Raw genomic sequence first — 16,096 nt, 5'->3', positions numbered from 1 at the left:
AGGTAAAGATGTTTGGGAGCAAACAGAGAGGGCTGATTTAAGTTTTTCATACTACTTTTTAATTTTGGTTTTTTTACATCTTTTAGTAATTTCCTTTTTCAGCAAAAAAGGAATTTGTGTTTTTTGCTGAAAAAGGAATTTACTATTACCATAGCTGAGAACATGGTTAGAGTGCTAACCAGTTATTTATTTGATAGTTTAACTGTGCTTCACATTCATTTAGATTAGTAGCAAAGGTGTTACACATCACATTAACAACGAATCAGTTATAGTTTGTGTACCTCACTAAACAGTCACAGTGTGATCTATCTATCTATCTATCTATCTATCTATCTATCTATCTATCTATCTATCTATCTATCTATCTATCTATCTATCTATCTATCTATCTATCTATCTATCTATCTATCTATCTATCTATCTATCTAGTTGAATGGAGGATTCACTCGGGTTTTGGACTTGATTTAGTAAACCCCCCACAGCTCATCAGTGACTCTCGAGGACTGTTCGGCTTTTCTTTGCTCGCCCAATAGATCAAACAATGACGCACGCCTCCACTCTTACTGGAAACACACACTCTTCTAGTCCAATGGGGCTAAACGGCGGGCCGGGGGGGGAGGACATCTTATGTTGTAACGTCAGATGAAACTTGGATTAGTTCACGCCATGACCAGTTTCCATGGTGACACAGTAAGGAGGTTTTTCAATTAACATCTTCTCTCGGGCAAAAAAGTCTAGTCTAGAGTAGTTTATAGTTATATAGTTTATAGTTTGTTAGAAAAATGTTTCTTTGCACTGAAAAATGATATTTGCTGAATCGCCTGAGGCCAAATTTGTCTGCAATATTGGAAACACTGAGTTGAGTTGGAAGCAGAGTCCCACCAGATTTGACTAATTGAGCAGTTTGTGTTTACCAATGTTTCAGTCTGTACTCATATTTGCAAATTTGGGAAATTTAAAGCAGGAAGGGGACTTAATATGTGCTAAGCAATTTTTGAATTCCTATTTGCTCTTTATTTTCTAACTTTTAAACCATTTTCACAATTTCTGGCTGCCTGCTTTTTGTTAGCAGCGATTATAACATTTATTGATGTACAATTTAAAGGTATTTTTTTCCGGTTCAGAGTTTATAAACATATATTAAGGCTATGAAATGCCTTTGATGAATTATTTTACTAGGTTTTGTATTCATCGCTTATTATTTTCTTATTCCAAGCATTGGTGCAAAGTCCCCTTTCACACACACCACACACACACACACACCACACACACACACACACACACACACACACACACACACACACACACACACACACACACACACACACACCACACACTCGCTGCCTTTCCCCTCACCCCGACCTCTGGAATCTCAAGTCCTCCTACTTTTTATTCAGAAGAAGGGGAGGGAGGGCGCACAGACGTGTGGTGGAACCCAACTGGATGACCCTTTTATTTTGTTAGCTGTGATTGCTGGTGTGAGGATGTTTTTGTGATGTGTGTGTGTGTGTGTGTGTGAGCATGTGAAATGCGTATCTTTTCATATATAGGACTTGACCATCCTTCCAGATACTGTGGACATTGAGGATCATGGAGGATTTGTTCAGAGCAGACTGTTTGCCTGTTTGGAGTCTGTTATAGTGAAGACTTGACTCTCCTTATACATCTGCACACTTCAAGGCCTCCAACAGCTTGAAGCGAGAGCGAAAGAGTGGGATTGGTGTACTAAATGAAGTGAAGGGGGCGGGGGATTTAAAGAAAAGACACAGGGGGGTGTTTCTTGCCCCACTCTCCCCCCTTTTTTTTCTCTCTACATGCTGGTCTCCTTGGTCACACACATGCACACATCCTCACACACACAGACACACAGATACAAACACGGACGAGGGGCTCAGTCCTGCGATGGCCACCAACACCCCGGAGGAGAGCTCTCCGGTCCCGGCCGACGCAGCACCACAGCAGCAGCAGCCCGACCTGGAAGCTAGAGTAGAACCCGGCTCAGCGGCGATGATGCCTCCTGAGCCCAGCCAGGCCCAACGGGACAGGGGAGAAAGAGAGGACGAGGACGACCAGGACGACGGTGGAGGCGCCCTCCAAGTGGCGGAGAATGCGAGAGGACAGAGTGTGGACCCGGAGCGGGTGGAGGAGAGGTTCAGGATTGACAGGAAGAAGCTGGAGAACATGTTGTATGGTGAGTGAGCTGAGGCGACCCCGCACACCGCTATCACCTTCACTCTCCAGCTCAGCCCCCTTAGATGTCTCCTCAGAAGCTGTCTAATGTTCCTTCTGTGTGTCTGAGCGGCCTGTCGGGCTGTGTGTCTGACGTTAAGATGGAGGAGGCAGATCCCCCTTCCTCAGGGCACCTGTTAACCACCTGATCCCGTGTGTCTGCCAGCTCCTCCAGCTGGTCGACACCATCGTTGTCCCTGCCGTGCACTTTACTCATGGGGCAACACCCCTGTGATGTATGACCCGCAATGGCGAATGAATTTCAGAAGTCTCTTTAGCTGACATCATTCCTGTCTGGGAAGCAGAGGTACCTGCCTCCGTTAGTCATCGCCGCTTGCCAGGTCCATGACGGACGCCCCCCCCCCCCCGTGTTACTGGGGGTTACTCCTCCTGTGTGGGCCGCAGGAGGATGGCTTTGGTCTGTGTGTCCTCACGCAGGCGCGTGACGGGAAGGGGGAGTCAGGTGGTAAATGTTCTCTCTCCTCCCCTCAGGTGACGCATAACCGGCACTTTTTTTGTTTCTTTTGGATCTTGCAGTTGTTTTTTCTGAAAAACATTGGTGGGAGGTCTCTGCACCAGCAAACGCCATCGATGTGATTAGTTGTCTCTCGGCTAATATGTGGTCCCCCCCCCCCCCCCCCCCCCTCTCGGACACCACCTTCTCCCTCCAGCCCACACTGTTCTCCTCCCATTCCTCAGCTCTGGCCAGCGTAACCCTTAGCGATGAGGGGGGGCTCGAGGGCGTTCCTGCCCCCCTCCTTACCCTGTAAATGTCACCGCAGAGCGATGGCCTTTTAAAATTGTTTATGTTCCCGCCAACCTCTTGTTCCAGTCACTTGGCAAATCTCACACAGGTCAACATTTAGATGTTGACTTTGCACACATGCTTGACGTGGATCGCTGGGGCTGTGAACAGAGGAACTTTGTGCCACTGACCAACACAACGTGATGAATCACACTGCAGGACTTTTGAAATGTGTGCTCCTCTTAATCCTAGTCTATTCTTTCCTCTTTTTTATGTGTTCTTTCAGCTCCGAAGCACGGAGATGGTGAGACAGGAGAGGAGTTTTTTCAGAGAGTAAGTACAAGGCCACCGTAGAAAGTATTTACAGTTCAAATAAAATCTAGCAGCCCTCCTTAATGAATGCCAAAGATCATTTTAGTGCAGAGAGACTTGAGTTGGAGCGTTGCCATGTCGACATTTGTTCCACACTCTGCGTCCAGTGTTTACTGGTTTTATGGGTGTGATAATTGTAGCCCTTTGAAATGCAAACGAGGCTTTGTATTCACAGGTCCAAGCGATCGGCTGTGTTTCAGTGGGTCATTAAGTGTGTTCCCATAAGCGTTGCTATTTGTGGCACACAATGAGGGCTCTTTCTGTATTCTCTCGATCCCTTTGTTTCGGCTTCCACAGGTGATGAGAGAAACTGACACTCAGGTGAGATGGCCGTCCAAGCTGAAGATCGGAGCCAAGTCAAAGAAAGGTGACGCCACACGAGTGCTGTGTGTTTTCTCTCCATCCTGTTGCAGATATTTTGAATGTTCCAATGGGATGACAGAACATTTCCTCTTTACTGTAACCCACTAAAAACTGTATAGATCCTAAACTAAGCTCCTGTATTGATCTAGATCCACATGTGAAGGTGGAAGGGAAGCAAGACAATGTTTTGAATGCCAAGAAAAAGATACTAGAAGTGCTGGAAACCAGGGTGAGGGTGATTTGTTTGTACTTTGAGAGGATATTTTAAGGCTCAACCAAGTATTGAAAATTAATCTGCATGAATTTTATGACGGTTTATTTAAAATCCAGGTGAACAAGGTGACTTTAAAGATGGACGTGGCCTACACAGAGCACTCCCATGTGATTGGTAAAGGTGGTGGGAACATCAAAAAGGTGATGGAGGTCACATCGTGTCACATCCATTTCCCTGACTCCAACCGGCACAACGGAACAGGAGAGAAAAGCAACCAGGTAACAATATATGAGGCACGAGATACTCGAGAAGCATTTGACCGAGCCACTGCCTACATAGGACAAAATTAAATTCAATATTCATTTGTTTTTATTACTTTTACCAGGTCTCTATTGCTGGACCCATAGAAGGAGTGGAGGAAGCCCGCAGGAGGATAAGAGTGAGTGTTCACTGTAGTAGAATCTGCACAGGACCGATTTTTATTTGTCTCAAAGCGCAATTTCTTCACTCTGGTCACGACACAGCTATCAATAGAATGATTAATAGAATGTCGGCCACCAAGTTGACAGGTATATCTGTCAAAAAATGCCAGTGTCTGCCCCACATCTCCTTATTTCCCCCATTCGCTCTCTGCTCTCCATCCAATAAAACAACAAACATTTTCCCAGGACCTTCAGCAGTTGTCCTTGACCTTTGACCTTCCAGTCAGCCTGGTACCCCAGGCTCTGCCAGATGCAGGCTCCCCACTCATCCAGCAGGTAGTGCAGACTTTGGGGGTCAGTGTGAGCTTCAGGGCCGTGCCACCTCATCCTCAGGCACGACCCAACTTCTACCAAAGCTGCTGCACCGTCTGGGGCCTGCAGGGCAGCGCAGCGGCTGTCAGGGTCAGTGTCCAGCACCAAGAGTCAAAACTGCACATCGGACTACGGTCTAAATGACGCCTGACATCATTTCATCGACGTTGTATAATCCCCCCCTGGCAGAAGGCAACCTGCATCCTGATGGATCTGCTGCTGGGGTCAGAGGTCACGGGCGGCACGGTGAGCAGCCAGATGGATGTCACGTCCCAGCAGCACCTCTTCCTGTTGGGGCAGAACGGAGCTCACTTTCTGAGCGTCATGCACCAGACCCAAACTCAAATCATCCTCCCGGACCTCAGCGCTCCCCAGAGCCCTCCGTCACTGCTCATCCAGGGCAGCCCCGAGGGAGTGTGCCTGGCCCGCCAGCAGATGATGGTACAGCACCGGCGTTTTGTTGTGTTTGCAAGGAATTACATAAAGAGACTTTGTGTGAGGTAGCGAGCGCACATGTTTGTTTTTTGATTGCTCGCATATGTCAAAATGTGTTTTTTTTTCTCTCCGTATTTTGTGCTTTCTTTGTGTCTGTACGCACATCCAGGACTGTCTGCCCGTGTGTTTGATGTTTGACATTCGCGAAGACGGAGAGGCGGATCCTTGCAAACTGGCTCAGATGATGCAAAACCTGGGAGTCTTCATTAGCGTAAAGCCCAAAGTAAAACAGACCAGCAAGGTACAACTTTATGGACGTGGATTTGCTGCTTTATCCTGAGATCCCCTCACCTCGCCCCTTTCTCCGAATGAACTGGGATTTACTTTTTTTTATGGAACCAGTCTCAACTTTTTAAACTCACTATCAAATAGATCTACACTATAGAGTTTGTGATTGCTTGTTTCATACGCACTGGATTAAAGGAGACATGTTTAGGAAGTCTTTATCGTCTTAATAGCAGTGTTGTACACTGTGTGCTGTGTTGAATACTGACGTACCACCGTGTGCATTTATCAGTCAGCGGTGGTGAAAGGTCTGGAAAGGAACATCTCCTGTCTTTATGAGGCCCGCCGTTTGCTCCTCCTGTTGGATTCCTGTGAGACTGCCAAGGTAACCGAGATGGCCCCTGAACCCACGCCGGCCGGCAGCGGGCTGGCCAACTATTGGCTCAACATGTTGCTGCAGCAGCTCCGTCTCTCCGAGCAGGGTGAGCATGCACACATACATATATGGATCGCTGTAGGGTTTGCACACAAATGTCTCTAGTGCAAGACATTCGTTTAAGGCAAATCATCAACACTCTTCAGTGCAGCAAGTTTCATTCTGTCTGTTTGAAGCACACATTGAAAAACAAGATGACTGGATGGAAACCTGTGTCTCCGTTCTCTGTAGTATAAACCAATGTGAACTTCATTCACTATCATGACCCGTCTTCTTGCTCAGGCTCGGTTCCAGCTATCCCTCCAGAGCTGCTATCTGGCACTAAGCTCCGGCCATCACCTCCACCAGGTCTCAGCCCTCACGCGGACGAGGGGAGGACAGGAATGAAGGGAACAGACAGCCGCCCGCTGGAGAAGGTTGGACGCTGTAGTTGCACCTGAACCTGACAAGTGAACCTCAAAAGAAATCCACACTAAAAGCACCAAATCCCCCGTTAGATCCTAGAAAACGAGGACCAGTCGTGCCAATCCAAGGACGAGAGCTCTACGGCGGTGGTGATGTCATCATCTGAAGTGTGTGACGCAGTCGGCGGCATCAGCAGGGGGGGATTAATGGGACGCAGGGGGAGTCTGCAGGGCCCTGAAACGACCAAGGTGTTCAACCACGGCAGGCGCCATTCAACAGGGCAGGCGCTAACATACAGGTGAGCTAACATACTGAATGAAACATCGGTTTTCATTACAAATGAAGTCTGTGTGTTGGCTCACAGTAATGCCCTAATGAATAAGTGAACTAACCGTTAAGTGTAATTTCAATCAGAACCAAGTCACAGTCCGATGGTCGACCTTAGGGGGCCATGGTTTTTGGTTGGTATTCACACACAGATTTGTCTGGAATATCTACAGATTTAGCTAACACAGTTGGAGAAAAGTCACCTTGGGTCACCTCATCTATATCTTCCTTTAGTCCTGTTGTTTGCTTTGAGCAGCTCTCCCTTCATATGATCCACGATGTGTCTTTTTTTCCCCTCCTGGATGTGCCAGATTGTTAAACGCAGAAACGGAGGGAGGGAGGAGCGAGCGAAGGAACAGCCTGAAGAGAGACGGGGTGATGGCTCAGGATGTTTGCTCTGACTCATCCAAGGCCGAGGTGAGTAAAACACAGGCCTAAATGATCCCTTTTTAGGAGGATGCACTCTAATGAGGGCAACCTAATTCAGCTACATCTAAAGACCCGTGATGAGATAAAAGTCTTTATGAACCCCTGAAAGACGCCGAGGGTGTAGCGATTGAGAGACAGACACTTGTAGAGAAGAGAGACACAGAGGCAACACCTCCAACTTATTTATATCAAACAGATGATACAGAAGACCACAACGTTTGTTGTGTTGTGACCTACTGATTTACAACACCCAGACCAGGGGGCAATCAGATTTTGTAGAATTGATTTCTGGGTTTGCTTGCTTCTCTTCATATGTGTTATCGCTCACTCCTAAAGGTTACTGAGCGGAGGATTAACAAGTTTACTGCCACAGCGATAGGTTCCGCCCCCCCCCCCCCCCCGCCTGTGCTGAGCAACCAGAGGGAACAAATAATTCAATTTCATGCATTATTTACCCTCTCTATTTGTTGTTTGTGCTCCGTAGGATTATGACTACGAGAGGAAGAAACTGCTGGCAACCAGAGGTTAGTGCTCCGACATTTTAAATATTTCATCCTGTCCTCCTGCGGTTTCATGAGCTCCGCACAGGCTTCAGCGAGCAAGCTTTTCTTTTCTGTTTTGATGTAGTTGCTGTGTTCTGCCAATAGACACATTAAAATAAAAACATTTTGGCTTAAAATGACTGTATGTTGTTGTTTTGCTTGTCTGTTGTTTACCAAGATGAACTCGGCACAGATTGGACAAAAAAACTTTAAATTAGCTCCTCAAACAACACTAAATCAAATAAATCATTTGGTTTGTTGTAGAAGTGCTCAAGTCTTTGTCGTGTTGTTGAGAAAACGTGCGTTAATATCATATATATCATATGTAGATAACGGGGCCAATTTAGATCATTTCAAGTATGATATGGAGGCAAAATATTGATATCCCAGAGGGGAGGCAGGCTTGTAATAGAGGGGGCCCGTTTCAGCGCTGTTCCCTGCCAGGGCCACTGATGAAGGGGGGCTGTTTATGGGCTGCACCGTGCCAGAGTTCTAAGAGAATAGCACTGGCACTCCCACTTTATCCACACGGGGCAAACGCACAAGCCACACATGCATCCAAACACAGTTGTGTGTTGCCTCCCAAGCATAGACACATGCATGGACACACACTCTCTCTCTCACACAAACACACACACACAGGAAACAGCACCTCATCCATCATGTGGAATGAGAGATACTTGGAAGAGCTGTAGCCAAATGGTACTAAATTTCCTCAGTGTTCATGGGATTATGAATTAGCAGTTAGAATGGGCCATCTGCCTCACAGTCATTAGGACACCCATATGCCGGTATGTGAATGGGACATCGACTCACATAAAAACACACACACACACACCGCACGAGTGACAAACTCAGTGGTTATAATCCTGTCGATGTCGCACTCTTTGGAGTGATGCTGCAGTTTTTCTTTTTTGATCACGCATTCACACGTCTCCCGTTGTGCTGCCAGAAGAGCACCGTTATGTCAGGGGGTCTCTGTGTCAGTTTGATTTAGTATGCAAAATACTAGCAAAGAGAGGCACCGCTCGCAAATTATTATTTAACACCCCAACCCAGCTCGGCCATTTCATGATGGACTGACTGATGTGTTTCAAGTGTTTGATTGTCTGTTATGTCAGCCATGCAGAGGAAGCCTGTGGTCACGGAGGTGCAGACGCCCACTGACACCTGGAGCGGCCTCGGCTTCTCCAAGTCCATGCCGGCCGAGGCTATCAAGGAGCTCCGCAACATCAGCCGGCGCAGCTACAAACCCTACCTGAGCGTCACCAACAGCCAGCCACAGGTAGACAGGAGCGCCGTTCTACGTGATGGGCTCAGCAGCCTGTTTTCACGAGCTGAGCTCTGCAGCCTTTGAGGAGGATGCAGACTCAATGAGATCAATAAGAGCAAGAGGCATTGCCACGGAAACCCTCTGCACACCTAAGAACTGTTTGACCTTCATCCCTGCAGAGGGAGGAGAGATGAAGGAAAGCGTATGGTTCATATTTAATGCTGTCTCCTTCTAGTACGCTGCTCAGATGGGAAAGGTGTGTAACGGGAGCAACTGCGACAACTGGAGGGACAGACATGGATCCCTATCTTCATCCCTTCTGGTCTCCTCCTCCTCCTCCTCTTCCTCCTCCTCCCCCTCCTCACCCCCGTCCACTTTCGTCTCATCCACCTGCTCCTTCCCTGGATTCGCGTCCTCGATTAACAGAAGCAGGAACGACAAACCCTGTAAGTTTATATTTTAAACTCAGTATGTCCCTTTCTCTGGCGCACCACCTCTAACACTTTGATGTTTAGCGGAGAGCTACTTCGATGGTGTGTGCTCATCGAGGAGGGCGTCGACCTGCAGCCAGCGGAGCCCCTCCCCCCAAATGAGGGACGACCTGCCCGAGCTGCTCAGCCAACTCGGCCTGATTAAATACATTGACGTGTTTGAACAACAAGAGGTAAAGTCGCCCGGAGGCTTTCAAAGGATCCTGTCTTTGACTAAACACACAAGCTCGTGCACCCCCAGCAAAGGCCTCGCAAACGACCAATTGAGCATTGTGATCACCTGTATCCATCCAGATTGACTACCAGACATTCCTCACTCTGTCCGATGAGGATCTGAAGGAGGTCGGCATCTCCACCTTTGGAGCGAGACGCAAGATGGTGTTGGCCATTTCAGGTGAGAATTTTTTTTTTTCATGAGTGGTAGGTGGTAGGTTCTTCCGCCTCCAGTGACGGCCAATTTTGGTTGTTTCCCTCCTATCCAGACCTGAACAGGAGCAAAAGGAGGCTGTCAGACACAGCCGCTGTGAAGCCCGGCTACTTGGAGGGCGGCGCCAGTGGGCGGCTGCCGCGGATCGTGGATCTGGAGGTGGCGGCGCAGAGCAGTCACTGGTGAGAGGGGCGTCCCAGCAGCCCTGAGCTCCGCCTGCCCGACGTGGAGCAAGTCGGCATCTCAAACAGCACAGAAAAAAACCCCAAGACAAGGGGGTCTTCTCTTCCAAACAACAAATAAACTGTATGAAGCAGCACGTTGATCCTTGGTAGTGTCTTCATGGTTAGAGTGCATTGTTCATGTACACTATAACTGTGCTTATTTCTGTTATAACCACTATATTTATGTAATTGTAAATAAATATCCACAAAACCATAGTTAGATAAAGGCTTTTGTTCTTTTTTGGAGAGTTCGATAGCACAGGCTGTAGTGTGAACTCAAAGCCAGCATCAGACCGACAGAGGGCACTGGTGTCACACACTGCGCTTATAGATTCCAGTCACATTTGACTTGCTTGAAAATGTTTGTAGGAGCAAACCGTGTTAACAGCATTAGAGCTCCTGGTGGACAAGGTGGAGCAGCAACAATCAGATACGGGAGAAAAAAAAGAATTAGAAATCCAAATAGGTAAATGTGTTCATGGCTGTGAGGGTAATGTGACACCTTTTAATGTGGTTTGGTTTCACCTGACTGCTCACCTAAAAGTTCCAATTTAATTAATCACTGTTGAGGTGTGAAGTCACTGGAACCGCTCATGAGTTTGCTGTTTAATTTATTCAGGAGAGGGCTGCACGCAAGCAATTTAGTGCAATCAGAGACCACACTGGCAGAGTATTAACGAGGCCGCTGTGATCGCTCTCTTCATTTTTCAAATTTGGAATATTGTTGGCTACCATATGTATGCAAATGATCCTAGAAACCCCTCGACCGGGAGGAGGAGGGGGGGGGGGGGGTCACGAGTGGGTCTGAGCTCACCAAGCTGGCTGGTGCAGCTGCAGCCAAGAATGAAAGCGAGTGTGAGTGGAAGTGGTGGGCTGTGACAGATTAGGGAGAGATGATCCCTACTTATTACAATGTCTCTGCCAATTACACAGGCAGGCTTTAGACCAGTGATCCTAAAATCTTCTCCTCTGACCCTGAAGCACTGCTGGATTTCCTTTCTGTCAGGTAGTTAATTGCACTCCCTTGCGGCTGCGGGTCTCAATTGGTCCTTGATGACAAAGCTAGCATGAAAGCTAGCTGGAAGGAGCGGCAGTGATCTGCACTACGAGGGGGGGGGGGGGGGGGGCATTCAGCTGCTGAAGGCTTAGCAGACGTATACTTAGCAGACTTATACATTTACACGCCAAAAGAAACTGTGAGCACGCCGAATTTAAATGGTCTAACCTCTCAATATCAAGAAGGTAAAGTTGAAGTTAAAGCTTCTCATCATCGGAGTGAAGATAATCACATTGTAAACTTTTTTTTATATTGGTAATGGATCAAATTACAAACCCATTTCATTATATCCACTCGCCCCACTGCATTCAAGTTTTTCATTATGTGTTACTTCATTGTTGTGTTTTCATTGCCTGCATCTGAACCTTTTTTGCTTTAATCTCATTGCCCTCATCACCGTAGTTTTCAGCGCCAGCACGCGTTTGTTTTAAGTACAAAATATGTGCCACCAAAAACGGCCCGGGAGTCAGCGACTGGCACCGTGCAGCATGGACCAAAACAAAACCATTTCACATTCAATTGGAAACTTCATCAAGCTTCTCTATTTCGTTCCAAAAAGGGCCAGCAGTTGACAAAAACTTTTCGCTCGTCGTAGCCAACAAAAAAAAACCTCCATAGAGACCTGGAGCCACTACGAGGATCCACCGCGCCATCTGTGGATAATTAAAAAGCTGCAATAGAGAAATAAAATAGAGGAACAAAATGCCCTGAGGTAACACAACCACGCAAATGTCTTCCTGAGATGGAGATGGGATTCAGTGAGTGGGAGAGAGGAGGGGAATGGAAACAATAACCAGAGAGAGTGTGTGTGTGTGTGTGTTAAAGTATGTGTGCATTAGTGTCTGTGTGTGTGTGTGAGGACACGGGTTGTAAGTGAGTGCTGGTGTGTTATTGATGTGGCTTGAAGTGATGGAAGGTAAAACAAACTTTAATCAAAATGTAAATAATTTGCAATTGTCATTATTTGAATATATCCACTTTGCCTTTTGGGGGCATTTTGCAACTTTAGTTTTTTTTTCTTTTACTGAACTGGTGACTGCAGGAGTTGGTGGAATCCTGCATGTACGGCAAGTAGGAAGCTGCAGGTTAACTTAGCAAGAAACAAGGGGAGCGTGCTAGCAAAACGAATGAATCACTGTTCTGGCAGGTTGATTTTGTTACTCTTGGTTAGCTGGTTCTGTTTCTTATCTTTGGGCTAAGCGAAGTTAGCTAGTGGGGGTCTAATATTAAGCGAGCGACGTGAGAATGACAGTCAATGTCAATCTACACATCAAACTCATTGGGAAAGATAAACGTATTTTTAAAAAACTGTCCATTTCATTCAGAGCAGTTCCCACACAATTCACATTTAAAGAAGGGAAATGGGGAAACTCTCACAGACACAGCTTCAATAAAAGAAGTAACCGGGCCCATAATTCATGCAAATTGAGGTATAAGGTGGATACAAAGCAGGGAAAAAGCAGCAGACGCTGCAAGTGAAGACGGATGAATGAATGAGACATTTCCTTTGCATCTCACAGAAGATTCGGTCGCCCTCTTAGCCTCCGATTTTTGTGTTTTCAAAGTCCTGAGCCGGCTGTTTCCTGCCAGCAGGGTCATCTGTTCTATTAGCCAGTGATATTACAAAAACACCCATCAGGCTTTTTATGTTCTTTTGGGCACGTCTGGCTTTGCAATTCTCCAGACTCAAAGGCCAGTTATACGAGAAACGTCACTGCAATCATTTTTGTCTGCGTCTAACAGGAGAGAGTACTTTCTCAAGGTTGGAAAAGGTCAGAAATGATGGAAGGCTTTTGTTGTTCTACTGCAGATAAACCCGCGCTTTACAGAGAATAAAATAAAAAAAAAGCACGAGGAACGCATTTAAATGTGTTTTACAGTTCGGAGAGGTTTTTATTTCGTCTGATTCAGGGAAATAAGATGAAATGTGAAGCTTGTGCCGAAAACGGAACAAAAGGAGAACAAGAGACACGTGGACACAGACCTGGAAGGTTCAAAAGACACCCAAAGTGCCACTTTACTTAAATGTTCAAAGTTACAAATAAAAGTTCACTTAGTTGACACAGTGAGGATTTCAATTTTTAAATCACGGACATATCCAGTGTTGGGAGGCGGAGCGGAGCCTCTTCTCTGCTCGCCTGACTTCATGTGTCCTCCCAGCTCAGGAGCAGCTTCTTCCTCTCGAGTCTATTCACAGCCAAACAGCCTCAGAAGCCCTACCGACTGATAACTAAAGGACAGCCGGCCAAACGCCACAGGTTTGGACTGTAGGCCTTGTAGTTCGATTCTTCTAAACTGCTATCGCTCTGCAAATGCCACCTCCTACCTCCTGAGATTGGGAGAAGAACTAAAAAGACACTAGACAGCATCAACATAGCAACAAGTATTGTAGCAGCCAAATAGGAATCACTTTCTGCTTGAGATGCATAGAGCTATAGACCTGGCCAGGTCTCTCTTTCACAGAAACACGATGAGGAACATGCAACAACAACGACAATACATCATTTATCTCATTGCTTCCTGGGCTTTCTGGGACATTCAAGATCAACAACGAAATAATTTACAATCCTCCATGAAATAACAAGAGCGAGAGGGGAGCCTCTCTGAGCTCATCTTTGAACACTGGAAGGAGCCTGACGGCGGGACACCGAACATGAGGGTGAAGCCGCTGATGGAAGGACAGGGAGGGATTTGATCCACTATCTGGGCCGACCAGAGGCTCCGACATGGATGCACAGAGATAGAAGAGGAAAAGGAAGGAGACACAGGCAGTACTTGGGACAATAGAGGAGCAAGTCCATGTTAGAGGGGGTTATAGATTGCAGGTTTGGGGGCAAGCCGGGGGCAGAGAGTGGAAAGCTTGAGCAGAAATCTAGTTGGTGGCTGTTGTGCATCTGAAAGTGAAAACACTTGAAAATGAAGAGGTCGGATGAGGTTTGCTGAAAGAGGGGTATGCAGAAGGTACAGAAATCACAAGGGCAAGTTCAGGAGACAAAAGATGGACTGCTCCCAAAGTAACTGGAGGAGGAGACGTTGGAATGGCTTCAGATTTGTGCCGAGTTTCCTGGTTGGCCGATGGCGAAATAAAATGGGGCGGAGCTACCAAACATAGCCAAGCTCGTCATCCTTGTCGTCTCCCTCGTCCTCGTCGTCCTCGATGGCTCCTCGGGGGTGAATCCGGCCCCGTCTTTTCTTCTGCCGGCTGCGCCCGCTCCGTGATGGCTCCTCCTCCTGGTCGTCCAGGAGAATGACGGCGCCGCCGCTGCCGAAATCCCCCGATGTCTCTTGGTCCTCATCTTTGGGGAGATTCACAAACAAAGAGAAACTTACAATTTGGACACGCATAGAATATATATAAACATTTTCCGGCGCAACCATTGTATTTTCTTTGAAATTCTTTAAATTATTTTAATGGGTCACTGTGAAATGAAACATTAATGGTCATAAACTTTCTGAGCTTTACATCAAAAAAAGAATAATTGTTGAAAAAAACTTGAAAGAAAAATCCTATTTGCGTGACTGCAGTGCAAACATTGTGCGGCCTCCAGCATTTTGTGAAATTGGGATCCTAAAGTCATTTTCCAAACAGTCTCTTCACACATGCGCACAAGGGTACTTCAGTCGAGTGGCACTTGCAGTGTTAAAACCAGCTTGATGTGCTTGTGTTCAGGCTGTCAAGCAGAGAGCTGCAGCATTGATACCTGTTTGTTCTATGCAATACTAAATAGGAGAACTTTGGGCTTCCAGCCTGAGGCCACTCAGCAAGTTAGATGAGCTTGTTAGACTGGGGACAAAGGACGGGCTGCTGCTGCTGTGTGTGTATTTGTGTGTCTCTGTGTGTTTGGCGCCGGCGAGAGACCCCATCAATATTAGAAGCTGCAATTACTGGCTTTGCACTAGACTGGCTTTTGAGTGAGCCGTAATCTGTGACCGTGAGCTGGCTGTTTGATTGGCAATCAGTATATCTGTCCGGATCCTTTCAGGCTAATTATTGTTCTTTTTCCTCAATACAGCCCCTCTGACATTGATCTGCAGTAAAGTTCTTGTATTGCTTTTTTGACCACTGGCTTGTTAACTACGACTTTGACGTATCAAAGCACTTAATTATATGTATTATCTTTCAAAATGCATTTTCTCGGATGAAAGTTTAGCATTCATTCTCCTTTAAAAGGTCCAAATTGGACCTCGCTACAAATTCCTGTATACAACAAATCTTCTGACACTGTTCTCCGCTGATGGAATATCAGACTCGACTCGCTAGACGCAGGTGTTTCATCAAAGCCACACGAGCAGAATATCAGAGGCAGATAGAATCAGACATTGGCCTGATAGTAAACTAGCTACAGCGGCTCCAGAGGCATGCTTAACGTAATCTATTTCCTAAACGACCACTGATGCTCAGATACGGGTAAAGACAAAGAGAAACACTGAGGAAGCAAACAAGTTGGAATGGTGGTGCTGAGGTGCGTTATGTTTTACAGACAAGCCTTGCGGTCGCACTGCAGCAGCAGCAGATTACAAAGAGAGATAAGAGACATACAGCGACCCACCTGGATCAACGCATTAGTTAGACAAATGAGGGGGGCAATAAGTGCAAGCACAACCCCACCCTAACCCATGTGAGGTGTGTCCGTGGACTTACCGCAGTTCGGGTTGCCTTGTTTTCTGGAGCCAGCGATCTCGTTGCCGTACTTGTCCACACACCAACACTGGCCCGTGCTGCCGTGACACTGGGTTGGTTTGTAGTAGCCCTCCTCAGTGCAGCGGGGGATATAAAAGCCTAAGGATGGAAAGGAGGAAAGGAGGGGAAAAGGTAAGAGAAACAAAGGGAACAGCCACACGAGGAGGGGGGAGAGGGGGGTGAAACACTGAGGAGGGTACCATCTGATCCATGCTGCAGTTATTACCAAAGTAATTGTGCATTCACAGAGGGGGGGTCAACAATCAATTACTGCTGTGAAGGTTGCAGGACAACAACCATACATCCTGCTTAGAGCAAAGCAGTCATTTTTCAATGACACACACAGACACACACACACACACACTCA

At 46.8% G+C, this 16,096-nt stretch overlaps 2 protein-coding genes across 4 annotated transcripts in view; one reads left to right on the top strand and one right to left on the bottom strand.

Moving 5' to 3' along the window:
- Positions 1 to 1,399: 1,399 nt before the first annotated feature.
- bicc2 (bicaudal C homolog 2) lies at positions 1,400 to 10,207 on the top strand. The gene is made up of 19 exons (XM_037462683.2): positions 1,400 to 2,191; positions 3,261 to 3,307; positions 3,644 to 3,713; positions 3,859 to 3,938; positions 4,040 to 4,201; positions 4,309 to 4,362; positions 4,592 to 4,807; positions 4,907 to 5,158; positions 5,322 to 5,453; positions 5,730 to 5,919; positions 6,156 to 6,289; positions 6,371 to 6,576; positions 6,917 to 7,022; positions 7,519 to 7,558; positions 8,698 to 8,861; positions 9,085 to 9,295; positions 9,365 to 9,513; positions 9,635 to 9,734; positions 9,823 to 10,207. The coding sequence occupies exons 1-19, from the start codon at positions 1,903 to 1,905 to the stop codon at positions 9,951 to 9,953; spliced, it is 2,733 nt and encodes a 910-aa protein (XP_037318580.2). The 5' UTR covers positions 1,400 to 1,902; the 3' UTR covers positions 9,954 to 10,207.
- A 2,828-nt stretch (positions 10,208 to 13,035) lies between these two features.
- Positions 13,036 to 16,096, bottom strand: part of spock1 (SPARC (osteonectin), cwcv and kazal like domains proteoglycan 1) — a 70,108-nt gene continuing 67,047 nt past the window's right edge. For all 3 annotated transcript variants that reach the window (XM_037461412.2, XM_037461410.2, XM_062560689.1), the window contains 2 exons: positions 15,691 to 15,828; positions 13,036 to 14,344 (listed from right to left, as the gene is read on the bottom strand). In XM_037461412.2, the coding sequence (XP_037317309.2) occupies positions 14,148 to 14,344; positions 15,691 to 15,828 (335 nt within the window). In that variant the 3' untranslated portion in view covers positions 13,036 to 14,147. The remainder of the gene's footprint in view (positions 14,345 to 15,690; positions 15,829 to 16,096) is intronic.

This window comes from Pungitius pungitius, chromosome 2, assembly GCF_949316345.1.
Source record: "Pungitius pungitius chromosome 2, fPunPun2.1, whole genome shotgun sequence".
NCBI classification, from domain to species: domain Eukaryota; kingdom Metazoa; phylum Chordata; class Actinopteri; order Perciformes; family Gasterosteidae; genus Pungitius; species Pungitius pungitius.
This window is presented reverse-complemented; position numbering and strand designations above follow the sequence as displayed.